Source organism: Mesocricetus auratus, unplaced genomic scaffold (assembly GCF_017639785.1).
Source record: "Mesocricetus auratus isolate SY011 unplaced genomic scaffold, BCM_Maur_2.0 Super-Scaffold_100026, whole genome shotgun sequence".
Taxonomy (NCBI): Eukaryota; Metazoa; Chordata; class Mammalia; order Rodentia; family Cricetidae; genus Mesocricetus; species Mesocricetus auratus.
Window position 1 is genome coordinate 17,681,516 of NW_024429207.1, and position 13,675 is coordinate 17,695,190.

General features: G+C 37.1%; 1 protein-coding gene across 1 annotated transcript in view; it reads left to right on the plus strand.

Moving 5' to 3' along the window:
* Tnks (tankyrase) overlaps positions 1-13,675 on the plus strand; it is a 139,463-nt gene that overhangs the window by 75,078 nt on the left and 50,710 nt on the right. The window contains exons 4-5 of the mRNA XM_040731958.1: positions 5,221-5,257; positions 5,972-6,047. Of these exons, the coding sequence (XP_040587892.1) occupies positions 5,221-5,257; positions 5,972-6,047 (113 nt within the window). The remainder of the gene's footprint in view (positions 1-5,220; positions 5,258-5,971; positions 6,048-13,675) is intronic.

Below are 13,675 nucleotides of genomic sequence, written 5' to 3' on the forward strand. Positions count from 1 at the left end.
CATAGTGGCTCACAGCTTTAATCCCAGCACTCAGTGACAGAAGCAGGGTGGATCTCTGTGGCCTACATAGTGAGGCAAAAGGCTGAATGTAACTAGGTAAAATATACATCAATACATAGTATGAAAAGATGGCTGTACCATATTACAGAACGTCCCCGGTAGAGTCTAGAATCATTCCCTATAGCATTCCTAGTTGTCAGTGAAGAGTGCTAGTTATGTGTTCCCATTTCAGAGTTTAAATTGAAGGATATTTACACCACAATTATAGTTGTCCTCTCAGGTGTTTGAAGGATTGGTTCTAGCTTAATGTTCCCCTGTATTTCATGGGAATGAAACAGTAGTTTGATAGTCAACATAGGGAGAGAAAAACTTAAGAGTTTTGACTGCAAGAATTTTAAGAGTAAGAAGAATGTGTGTGGGCTAAAAGGGGCTTCTCAATTTTCAGAGCACCCCGAATTGCAATTCAGGCTTTCAGTTCTCATATGTAATGTTGTCTGCACTGTCTGTGTGACAGACACTTGGTTTATATGCCTGCACACTACTGAAATATGATGGTGTGACTGAGCAACAGAAAGTTTTAGTTTTGTCTAATTTTAGCTATTTTAATGTAAGTAACCACATGAGTGCATTGGTTATTATATTGGTCAGCCTAGCTAGACTGTAGTAAATGCAATTGATGTTTAATGCTGACGAGTGTTAACTAGTCAATGTTAGCTACTTAGCTTTTAGGAGACAATTGAAGTAAAGGATCGCCATCAGAAAAAATACTCTTCACAGCCTCAAGTGCTCTGTTTTGAAAAATTGTGGAGTGTTTCGTTTTGATTGTGACCTTAGATTTAGCTGATGATATGGACTTTGAAGCCCCATCAGAGGAGACAGGAAGATTTGATAGGATTCAGGAACAAAAACAAGGCATTTAAAAACTTAAGACCTTTGAGGTTTTTCCCTTGTCTCTGATATATTCACGGAAGATTTTAGAATGAAAATAATAGGTTAATTATTACTAAGACCCTGTTTTCTATATAGTAGAGTGTCAGTCTTTGGAAAATTGGTTTGCCTGGGGATGTAGCTTTAGTGATTTGAGAACAGATTGTTTCGAGGACTTGTAGCTTAATTCTTTTCACAACTACACAACTAGTTTCATTTGGCTAAAAGAGCTAATTTCTTGTATTTGCTGGTACCTCAGATTTCTGTATCAACTTACCAATTCCCAGTCCTGTTCAGCACTCTACAGGAGTGTCAGAATTGTCAATTCAGGGAGAGCCCATGCATTAACCTGGTAATGGAGACTGGGATCTTTACAAAGCTCTTCCCATGAGAGACCTAATAAGTTCTGGAATTAAAGCATGCTATGGAAATGTGAAATGCATTGATCATTTGAAGAGACCCAGAAGAATTTTCTTCATTTTTCTTCCTGTGGCCCAGTGGTTCATGTTTATAAGCTCAATGCTTCAAAGTAATTCTGATGGGAAATTTTGGTTCATTATATTTAAAGCTACTAATTCTTTGATTTATAAAATGTTCTTGTACTTAACAATGTAGTTTCTCACCTCTAGTGTAATTCTGTCTTCCAAAGCTCAAATTTGGTGGTTCTGTGTCCACACATTAGCCTAGCTTCACAGCCTAACTGACTGGTGGGTAATAGTGGAACTACACTCAGTTTGACTGCTGTAGGATTAGTTCCTTTCATTAACTAATGAAAATGACAACCACTGGGCATGGTGGTACATGTCTGTAATCCTAGCTCTGAGGAGACTGAGGCAAACTGATCACTATAGGTTCGAGGCCAACCTAGGCTAAATAGCAAGAACCAGGCCAGGCAGGGCCAGCAAGACCATGCATTCGTCTGGGAAAGAATACATGTCAGGTCTGTTCTGGAGCTGCAGGGTGGGGTGAGGTAGAGACAGGTGACTTTCTAATTACAGTTCTTCCTTTTCACGTGTAAAGTGAGCCTTCACTGCTGGGTGTACCCTGTGTGTCGTGAAAGCAAGAAAGAAAAGTCGGGGTTCTTTTTCAGTCTCACATTGCTTTAAAAATTTGTGATTCCATCTCTAAAAAACAAAATGGCTCATTTCTACATTCTGCTTTGATCCTGCTAGTCACAGTGTTGAAATTGATGTAAAGCAGAAGCAGTAGTCATGACTTCTGTGTGTTTTTTCAAAAGAAAGATTTACCTATATACCAAGAGAAATTATTTCTGACTACCTCCGAGAAGTAAGAAGGGAAGTTTTATTTTTAACCTTTATTCTGACAACATTTATAAAACATTATTTTCTGTATCTGTGTGGGCATATATATTTTTGTATGTATGATAACAATGACTATTCAAAAACAAAACACTGTGCCTACTTGTTTTCATCCAACTTTTTTCTAATGAAAAAGTGATATTTGAAGCTGTCTGTTTTCTTCATTGCAGGCTGCTCTGACTTCATTTGCTTTCTCGTTCATCTATTGCTGTTCTTACTGAATGCTATTAAAGACTCCAAATGCTCCGTAGAGCATAACGGTCTCAGCTAAAGTGAAACAGATCTGGTGGTTTGGCTGCTAGTAAGCAGCTCAGGTTGCTGTCAGTATACAAAGGACTCTAAATTCATTATGCTACTTTTTTTCTGTGAGGCGGGGTGTGAAAAATGGCTTCAGCTTTGACTCATTGTGGTCCTTGGGCACCAGATAGTGGATGCTGGAATGTATTGCAGAAAAGCTGATTAAAGTGCTAGGATCTGTAACAGGAACAGCAGAGCCATCTGTAATGGTACATACATATTTCTTTTGAAAACATCGCCTTATTATCAGCCTATACAGAAAGTAACAACATTATTGCAAAAATGTGCATTTTGGTGACAATAGCAAGCTGTTCGTGATTAGGACTTTGTGTAGATGGACCAATTGGAACTTTGAGGAGCCTTAGTCTTTTGCAGTTTTGTTACTGAGTTTATTGGAATTATATTTCACTATGACTTGAATTTCAATAGTTACTTGCAGTTCACAGTGTAAATATACATAATCCAAAATGTCAGCTGTCAGCACCTAGTACCCCATCCCCATGTCCTGTTTGCCTTTCTTCCCAACAAAAGTTTACTGGAGTGAAGTATGGAAATATTTTGTGTAGTCAGTAAACTTGAAAATACTTAAATGCAATGTATTTTGCATTCTTCCTCTTAAAAGATTTCAACATTTCTCAGCAAGTTCAATTAGTCTCCCTCATAATCTGCAGATGTCCTTGGCTTGTCTAGGAAGAGTTAGCATTTCCCTTCTTCTCTCAGGCCTTTCCTTTGCTCCCACATCCCTCACCTGAAAGCCACTTGTTTCTTCTTTAAAACGCTGCTTCAATTTCTTTCCCCCCCAAAGACTTCCTTAACCCACAGTTAGCCTGTTAGTATAGTAATCCTATTTAGACTAGCCAGTAAGCCTGTAATAGCATTTCATAGATTTCCCCACAATCTACTGCAACCATTTGCTTACTTTTCTCTCTCTCCTTTAATAGGGTAATATTCCTTGAAGTCAGAAATGGCAATGTTACCTTTTGAATGCATTTTATAGATTTATTCCATAATTTAAATTATTTAGATTGTAACAATTAAAGCTTTTTAGTTATAAATTTGACTTTATAATATCATATCCCTAGTATGTTCAACTTCCCTATTGATGTTTTAAAAAATGTTTAATAAAGGGAAGTCTTTAGCTTTGAGCCTTTTTGGCCAGAAGATACAATTTTACCTTTGTGTGATTAATTATTAAACCATCTGAACTACAATTTGTAGGAAATTGGAAAGACTAATTCTGTGATTTTGAAATTGTTCAATCTGCCATATGGAATTGGGAGATGCATAGAACTGACTTCATTGGAATAAGATTCCCTCAATAACTTCTCAATTTGAAAATATGGTTATAGTGTCTAGATTTTAGCCTAGTTCCAATCCAAGAGACAAGACAAAGGCAAAGCTATACAATACTTGTTAATAGTAGATTACAGGATTTAAACAGCTGCTCAGTACTCTTTGGTATCTTTATAGTATTTGCACTGATAACTTAGTTTTATAGCAAAATGCAAAGAAAATGTAAAGAAAGGTATAACCTCTAATAAATATTTTAGAATAATTTAAGATTATTTAACTTTTATTTCATCTAAAGTATTCTTTTGCTAATGTATACATGATATTTTTCACAGATAATATATTAAGACAATTTGTATAATTATTTCTTTAATGTTATTACCAACTGCCTTACTGCTAAATCATAATCCTGGATGTTCTTTTTATTTAATGAAGGAACAAACACAGTGCTGTTATTATTAAGGTTCATTGTCCTTCAGTTGAGCTCTCAAAAAAACCTTGTTAGATCTTTCATACTCTAAAATCTGCCTTGAAAGATTTGTAATTTCTACTTTCTCTCTGATATATTTTAAAAAGTCAGTTGTAAAAAATAGAGTAAAATTACCCATATCATGCTCATTTCCTGAGATGCCTACTAATTAAGATTCACTGTTGGTAAAATTTGGTATACTGAGTATATGGTTGACGCAGGTTAGATTACTGTTGCCGGTGAAGAATGTGCTCTCTGTTTTGGTTTTGGAGCACTGCCTCCAAGAGGCTCATAGCGTTTGGTACGTAGTTCACGTATTTCTAGTCTACAGACCTTTCCTATCGAGGCGAAAATGGATTCGTGGTTCTCATATTTACATTTCTTTCTTTTTTTTTTTTTCCTGCTATAAAGCTCAGTGATGGTAGTTAATTTAAAAAAAAGAAAAGAAAAAAAAAACTTTCCATGCCATTACAAATAAAACTGAGGTTTCTTTTGAAGGCTAGTAATTTGTACCTTTAAAGAGCCACATTATTTTGCTTTTGTCTCAGAATGTATTATGCTTCACAAGTATACTGTGACAGCCGGAATACAAACGGGGGGAAGGGACATTGTCTTGAGCTGGCATGCTGTTATCAGAGGGAATGTGTTCCTGGACGCGAGATTTAGCATTCATTGGTTGTCTGAAGAAAGCTATTTCATCTGAGGATTGGACAAGAAGCTGCGTCAATTTGCTGCCCGTCTCCAAGGCACTGGTGATGCTGCCTTCCCAAGCTGGCTAACGTCACGGCTCCATCACCCAGCGGGGTGTGGACTCTCTTTTTCTGTTCTTCTCTATTTAATTCTCTATTTGCTGCCTACTGCATTTCTTAATCTGTCTTCTGCCAAATGCTAACAGCATGATATTTTGCAATCATCTAGGTGAATACAAAAAAGACGAACTCCTAGAAGCTGCTAGGTAAGTGATTCCATTCATTTTAAGTGAGTCTAATGCATTTAAGGGAGAAAAGGGGGAGGGCAGGTGGAGGAGTATACGGATTTATAACCTGTTCTTGTCTTGCTTGGGTTTTAAGAGACGGTGTGGATAAGATCTCCTAAGTCTTTGTGTACTTTATTTTTCATTGTTAATGGACATAATGACAGAATCCTTCACTGTGCTGAGTATTGTAAGGCTAATTTGATTTGTAACCTATCTTGAGGTACTATCTGCAAACGTTTCAAAAGATATTCTCCGAGTGTTTATATGCCTATGTCTTTCTTTAGCTTTGAAGATTTTTTTCCTAACCAAGCTTGAAGGAGAGACTTAAAGTAAATGTTAAAATCCTCAGCTATTTTGTTGATGGTGCTATAATTCAATTGATTGCCTCTTTATAGAATTTGTATTTTAAACTCCAGAGTTTTAGATCTTTTTGTCACAATAAAGTTTGTTTGTAATTAAAATGATTCTATAGATAAATTTTTAAATGTAGACAGCTACATAACCCAAGATACCATACCACATAATTAACAGGAATTATGTTGACTGAAATAAATATTGTAAGACATGCATTGTGATCCATATTTTAAAAATAAAGCAAAATCCTTGTTGTTTCTCACTCTTAATGAAAACACCCATAAATATTCATAAGAAGCTCTATGATTTTACATAAATTGACTTACTACCTTTTTATAGGAGTGGTAATGAAGAAAAACTAATGGCTTTACTGACACCTCTAAATGTGAATTGCCATGCAAGTGATGGGCGAAAGGTAAGTTATTTCAGGTAATCCCAGTGATGTCTTGCTTTGCAATGAAATTTTGTTCAGTGTGGTCTGTGTCCGTGTTTATACGTACACATTTGTAAGCTGTTGTTACTGGCATCTTTGCACTGTAAAATGAAATGCTGCTCTCTTACGGGGCTTGTGACAGACTCATGGAGCTGGCTGGGGAAGCATGGATCTTCAGTAAGCTCTCCTCTGAAATGTCAGACACTGGAAGTTGTTACATGAACTGCACACTGTTTTCAGTGAATAAAATTAGCGACATATTTTCTGTGTGTCATGATGGAAATGATATTTATTTTTGTTAGGACATATGCATTTTTTTATTTATTTGATAGGTTTGTCTGCTAGATATCAGCCCTTGTCCCATTAAAGGTGAGAAACTGTTAATGATTTTTTAGATTCACTGCAGTTTTTTTTTCTTAATTGTGGCATATTGTAAGAAAATAGGCTCAAAGAGAAATAACCCTGCATAAAGATACACTTGTCACAACTGTAAGGTAATGTATGAAATGCACAGCCAGCAGCCTCCTGTCTGCTCTGTACTCATGCTGAATATAGAATGAAATGTGATGTGTTTCAGACTGTGGTAATTGACTGCGAAGTTTGCCGTGATTTACCTGGTAGACAGGAAGAACCCCAGAACATTCACTGAGCACTTTTCCTCACTCTGGGGAGGTGATTTTTAAGGAGTAGCTGCTCTTTTTTCTTCCTACGGCTTTGGAGTTGCTGTAGGGATTTTAACTCCTATGAGTACTTCGAGCTCCATGTTTTATTTGAATCATCTCAGTGGGTAGAGTTACTTCTCTCGCTGTGCATAAGTGCAACTGTGGCTTGTAGACGGAACTAGAGCCCAGCTTCCTTGAGTTCTCCATAACCATTTTAGTACTAGTAAGTTGATGGACGATTAACTTTAGCAGGAGATGAAAAAGCCACCCTAGCTTCGTCCCCAGTCCTCAGCCCTTCCCTCCTGCAGATACACTCTCACTTCCTTGTGGCTGGTTCTGCATTAGCCATTTGGTTTGCCGCAGGCTTCCTTACATTATGCTTAGCTTACGTGTTTGTCTTCTACTGTTCTGTGGGTTTTGGTTTTCGTATTTTGCACAGGATCAAGCCTGGCATCTAGCAGCAGCTTTAGAGTATTAGTCTGCTTCCCTGACAAACATGATTTTATCCCCTGAATGAGAAAGTCATCTCTTCTCTTCCTTTTAGAAAATTAAGTCCTATGTCTCACTATGTGAGTGAGAGACTGTGTATTTTCTGTTACTCTTACTTTGTATTCTGTTGATTTCCAGATAGTTATAACATGAGGGGAACTGTATTATTTTCATGTGTAAGTCATCTTTAGGAACATACCTGAGCTATCATAATGAAGGATTTCTATTTAAATAATACAGTAATATTCTTAAAAAATGCACACATAGTTACAGGTTATCAGCTTTTTTCAATTTAAATCAGGTAACAAGAAAATTAAATAGGCATTTATTAAGGCTTATTGTAATGCATATATCATAAGGAATCATTCAAAGTTGTCATCTGTATGCAGATCACAAGTTAAATTGCATACATTAAGGTTGATAATGTTTGTTTATATTTTTATGCTTATTTCTGGCAGAGGGATTCCAGCATGCACCAGTTGTGTACAGCCACAAGCAATGTTCTCAGTGCTAGTGGAGACTGGTGTCATACCTGCTTATGACAGTGTTGTTTGCTTTCTTACAGTAGGTATCAAGAAAACATGTGAGCAGTCCAAGCTGATAAAGTACAAGTTTACTTCTCAGATATTTGGCATATTTTTAAGACATTCACATGTTTACTAGAATGAAGGAACATGGCTTATATTATAAAAAAGCGAAAGGTTCCTTTTACTATGTGGTAGGTTAGTGAACTATTTAACATTTTCCTCCTTGGATTTTATATTAGAGCAGGTCATACAAAAGACTGCCAATGCTGAACTGGCTTCTGTCTTAGTTTTACTACACTTCTTGGTTTGTACATTTCAAATGCCCATGGAAATGTAAATTCACAACTAGTTTTAGAAAGAAATGTTCCTTATACAGTCACTGTGGGTGGAGAATTGCATAGAGATGTGTAGAGGGTGAGATTTAGTACTCTTCTTAATGATGTGTATAGGGTTGGGCACTAGCATAGTTTTCTTTGTCTTGTATTTCATTACTGTGACTTGATGACAATCTAGTTAGGTAACGTGAGTTGTTAACATTTTGATTTCCCACAGATATCTGTTTGTCTAGCCTCTAGAGTCCTGAAAATCATGACATACCAGTAAGGCTCTGCCTTTATACTTTGCTTTCATTTTTATCAAAAGGCAAAAGCACCATAAATTTAGTTTAAAGTTGCACACTATTTGCACACTATAGTATGTACCTGTACTCTTAGCAACTTGGGAGGCTGAGGCAGGAGGATCAAAAATTAGGAGGGACAGCCTAGGCTGCATAATGAAATCCTATCTCAAAAAAAACAAAGAAAAGAATTTTTATAGACAGAAAAGTAGTAACAGAACAGCAAGTGGATTAGTGATTTCGAAGTGACTTTTAAACTTTTATTGATTTTTTGTGGATTTCACATCATGCATCCCAAACCCATTTAATTCATTCCATCAAATCTACCCTCTGCCCTTGTAGCCTCCTCCCCAAACAAAACAAAATTTAAAAGAAAAACCAGCCGGACGTTGGTGGCGCAGGCCTTTAATCCTAGCACTTGGGAGGCAGAAGCAGGCAGATCTCTGTGAGTTCGAGGCCAGCTTGGTCTACAGAGCGAGTTCCAGGACAGCCTCCAAAACTCTGTGTGTGTGTGTGTGTGTGTGTGTGTGTGTGTGAGAGAGAGAGAGAGAGAGAGAGAGAGAGAGAGAGAGAGAGAGAGAGAGAGAGAGAGAGGGAGGGAGGGAGGGAGGGAGGGAGGGAGGGAGGGAGGGAGGGAGGGAGAGAGGGAGGGAGAGAGGGAGGGAGAGAGGGAGAGGGAGGGAGAGGAAGAAAGAGAGAAAAGAAGAAAGGATTCTTGGGCTGACCTGATACTATAGGCTGGCCTACGACTCACAGAGATCTGCCTGCCTCTGCCTCTCTAATGCTGGGATTAAAGTTGTATGCCACTAAGCCTTTTTTTTTAAGTTGAGACAAAGGGGGCTTCCTTGTCATGCTGTGTTGAGCTACCCTTTAGAGAATGACATTCTTGTAGTAGTAGATTCTCATTAGCCACCAAACTACAAATAACACACGAAGACTTCTTATTAATTAGGAAAACTGCTCAGCCTTAGCTTAGGCTTGTCCCACTAGCTCTTACAACTTAAGTTAACCCATTTATACTAATGTACGTTCTATTACAAGTCTTGTTTCCCTCACCTCTCTCTTGTACTGCCTAGGCTGCTTCCTTCACATATGACTGGTGACTCCGCCTTCTTCTTTCTAGAGTTCTCTCTCTGCTTACAAGTCCCTGCCTATGCCTCCTGCCTAGCTATTTACTGTTCAGCTTTTTATTACATCAATTATAGCAATACATTTCACACAGTGAACTAATATCCCACAACATTTCCCTCTTTCTGTCTAAATAAAAAGGAAAGGCTTTAACTCTAATACAGTACAGTTATATACAATAAGAATAATTATCAAGTAAGAATTAGTATTCACAATGTCCAATCCATTTGTATTTATCAAATTTGTAGAAATTACTCTATTATCTATCTTACCTTGATGAGTCTAAAGTTTTATACCTAAGCCATTTTCTATCATAAGTTTTATTACCACCCTAATAATATATTTTTTGACCTAAAAACATCTTGGATAAATAATTTAAGCGTTTATGTTTTTTAACCTTTAAATTTTATATATTTTATGTAAGGTTTTTTTCTGAATTTGGTAGCAAAGAAAACTGTGTAATTATCTAGTCTTCAGTCTCTACCAGAGACCCAAGAAGGATAAAATATTACTTGAGTAAGCAGGACGTCAGAGCTAGCAACTTCTAAAACTTTAGAAATGACAATGACTGCTGACTTCCTGAACAGTCACCCAGGTTCCTCTACAATATTGAAGCATCCATATTTGGCCTACAAGCCTAGAATATCTGATAGACTTTTTGTGAAGCAGGAAATTTTTGAAGGATTGCCCTACTTTGTCTTGGTAAAGTTCGGCACTCACCCTCTTTTGTGTCCTGCTTATCCAAATTTGAACACCATACTGTCATCAGTCAAGGCAAGAAAAATTTCTTGTGCAGTGACTAACTTTGCCATTACAATAAAAACAAACTCTATATTGAGGTTCTTTGATGCCCATTATACATTCTTGAAGTAAATCGGTGCTGCCTTAGGTTAGAGGAGGAGAGGAGGAAGAGGGAACTGGGATTGACGTGTAAAAGAAGCTTGTTTCTAATTTAAATTTAAAAATAGAAAAGAAAAGCCTTAGGTTTTTAAAACATCTGAAATACCATATTCTGTAGGTCTCTGAAGTGTTTGAAGACCATCTGGCTGTCTAAAATATATCTCTGTTTGACCTTGAAAATACACATAACATGGCCATAAATTTGGTTGTTAGATAACTAATTACTAACCTGTCTTTCTTTATTATTCTAATAGCTTTCAAGAACTAAAACTTTATATTGCAGTTTTAAATGAGCTGTATAGGTACAACACCTTAAACAAGAGTAGAAACATGTATACAATATAACAAGATAGCCTTAAATTTGTATCAGTATACGAAAATATCTTAAAAGTGTAGAGACATATATATGTTCTAACAAAAATAACAAATTTATCAATATACAAAAATCCATACCAATGTAAAATGTTTGAGACTAGTAGTTGTTTTTGGTTTAAAAGTAAATTCAATAATCTACCCTTTATCTTATCATTATTATATCCCCCTTTTCCTTTTCAGAATGAGATCCATGATTTTAATCTCCTTTGCTTAGTTTCCTCCCTTACTGACCAGTAACAACTTGCAACCAACCCACCTAAATACTGACAAACATCCATAATTCACCAAATGCCCAAAAACATTCTTGGGAATGTTGGCTTTGAGTTTTGAAGACTACTTCCTGTTGTCTGGGAACAAGGGCATCTGTAGGGGACCATGAGAAAATTGAAATAATGGTCAAGTCCTGGGAGAGCTAGCTGTATCATTTGTTGTTCAGTCTCTGTAATGGGAAAGTGTAGAACTTATCTGAAGTTCTGGCTAGAGTAGTCTGTGAGACTGGACCATCTCAACTAGCAATTTTGAAATTGTTTTGGATGCAGAATTTTGAGGAAACTGCAACAGAGGCATTTTGAAAGGCTGAATCACCTGGGGCCACTTGTCATCATTGGTGTCTGGTCCTTTTGTTCTGAAAACATGCAAACTTTTAAATGATATTTATCTGCGTTATCACAAGTATGGAATGTGCAGTGTATACAAGTGAGCTGAAGATTTTCTATTGTATGTTTGAGCAGGTAAAAGGCATCTGTCAACTTTATTAGTCCATTTGGACTGTATAACCAATCTTCTATCCATACCATATGAAAAGATGGCATATAATAATAAGTCATGAGGGCTCTGTAGCCAACAAGATTTATCATGTCTCATCTAGTCCCAGAGCTGTTCCCATAGTAGAGGGATCAGCATACCCATCACTTGTTCTGTAGTCTTTCTTGTGTTTTTTTTTTCTTCTTCTTCTTTTCATGTCTGTAGCCAAGATTTTAAGGTCTTCCTCAATCAAATCTGATCTTCATTAACTTTGAAGAGAACCATAACTTTTTTATTTTCTGTGTAAACAAAGGCATAATTTCTCCCCCAACACAATGTATTTTCTGACTTCCATTTTGAAGTTAAGACATTCTTAAAATATGTAGGTTGGTTTAATTTAGCAGTTCCTATAACCCAATGTCTCTCAGCAGCTGTTTTTGTTCATTAGTATTTTGAAAATTTAAAGTCAACAAAGCACCATATGGGATTTAGACATCCTATGTATTTCCCCATCTTCATGTGACTTATTCTTCAGTGGTCTCTGGTTGTGTGAGACAAATTTTAAATTGCCATGTCAACCACGTGCTAGGCTTAGTACATGGCACTGACACATGGCACTGGTGGCTGGCTCCGACTGGCCACTCCGCTGTATGCCACTACCAAGCACTGGCCCACCTGAGAGATGGCAGGACTAGGAGGCCACGTCTGGCTCCTTGTCCAGAATGTTTCTTAGCTTTCTCAGGCCCTGCATTTGGACATTCGAGCCCCTATGTTGGGTGCCATATGTAATAGTAATTTCTCGTTGGTTGCCAGCCCACAAATAACAACATGGAGACTTATCGATCATGAAAGCTGCTCAGCCTTAGCATAGGCTTGTCCCACTAGCTCTTGTCCTTTCTTTCTTCTTTTTAGGATTTATTTATTATGTATGCAATGTTCTGCCTGTATGTATGCCTGCAGGCCAGAAGAGGGCACCAGATCTCTTTATACATGGTTGTGAGTCACTATGTCACCTCTCTACAGTCCCCAATATTAAACTATTTTTAAAACATTAGACATTAGCTGTTTTCTGTATGTGACATCAAGGCAGCAACAGGAGTGTGTACGGAAGATACACATTATTCTTAGTCAGAAACATACACTGTAATCCCATTCCACTCATTTTTGTTATGTGAACACACAATAAATTCAGGACATTTGTTTTGAAAGGATTTGTTACAAGTTCAAAAGGCAAACAACACAGAGTGAGACCAAAAAGAACTCCCAAGAGTGTTGAATGTTAGTAAATATGAAAACAAAACAAAACAAAAGGCCAGTATGGTGGCACACTCCTTTAATCCCAGCGAAGACAGACAGGCGGATCTTTGTTTGTTCAAGGTCAGCCTGGTCTACATAGTAAGCTCTAGCAAAGTCAGAGCTACATAGTGAGAGAACCTATTTCACAAACAAAAGCAAAACTAAAACAAAACAACAACAAAGGGGGGGATGCATTCAAATATATTTATTTATAGAAATACTTAGGGGAATACTTCAAGAAAAAACCTTATATTTAGATATCAAAGCTAAGACAGAACATTTAGGTAATTATGAACACATCTGATATTGACAGGAAATAATAAAGGCAGGTTAAAGGCCAAAAATTAAATCATCCAGAAAGAAAAGGTTCTGGTTGAGCTTCACTGGACTCAGAAATTGTATAACAAAATGGCTAATCATCATTGGCAGAAACAGAGGAATTAACTCTACTTAGGTGTGCATATTTATTATCCTTAAGACTGTATAATTATTTAATGAAGGCTGCATCATAGAATAAACTATTCTTGAAAAATTATCTTTTTTAAAGGGAAAATTTTAAATTTCTAGAATAGCTAAGCTCCAATTTTAACTGATATGTAAAGTGTTAAATGCAGTAGGAGTCTACTGGTTTACAATCAGCTCCCATACTAGACCCAAAAGACGACACAACTGGAGCTCTGCATGCTGAAGATCACACTGACAATCAGGGTCACCAGTCAGAAGTGGAGGAAGCAGCATGGGTAGTACAGAGCAGTGAGGTAACGAGCCATGTGACAGAACAGAGATAGTGTAAATGGGTTAATTTAAGTTATAAAAGCTAGTGGGGCTGGAGGGATGGCTCAGTGGTTAGAGCGCTGGCTGCTCTTGAGAGGT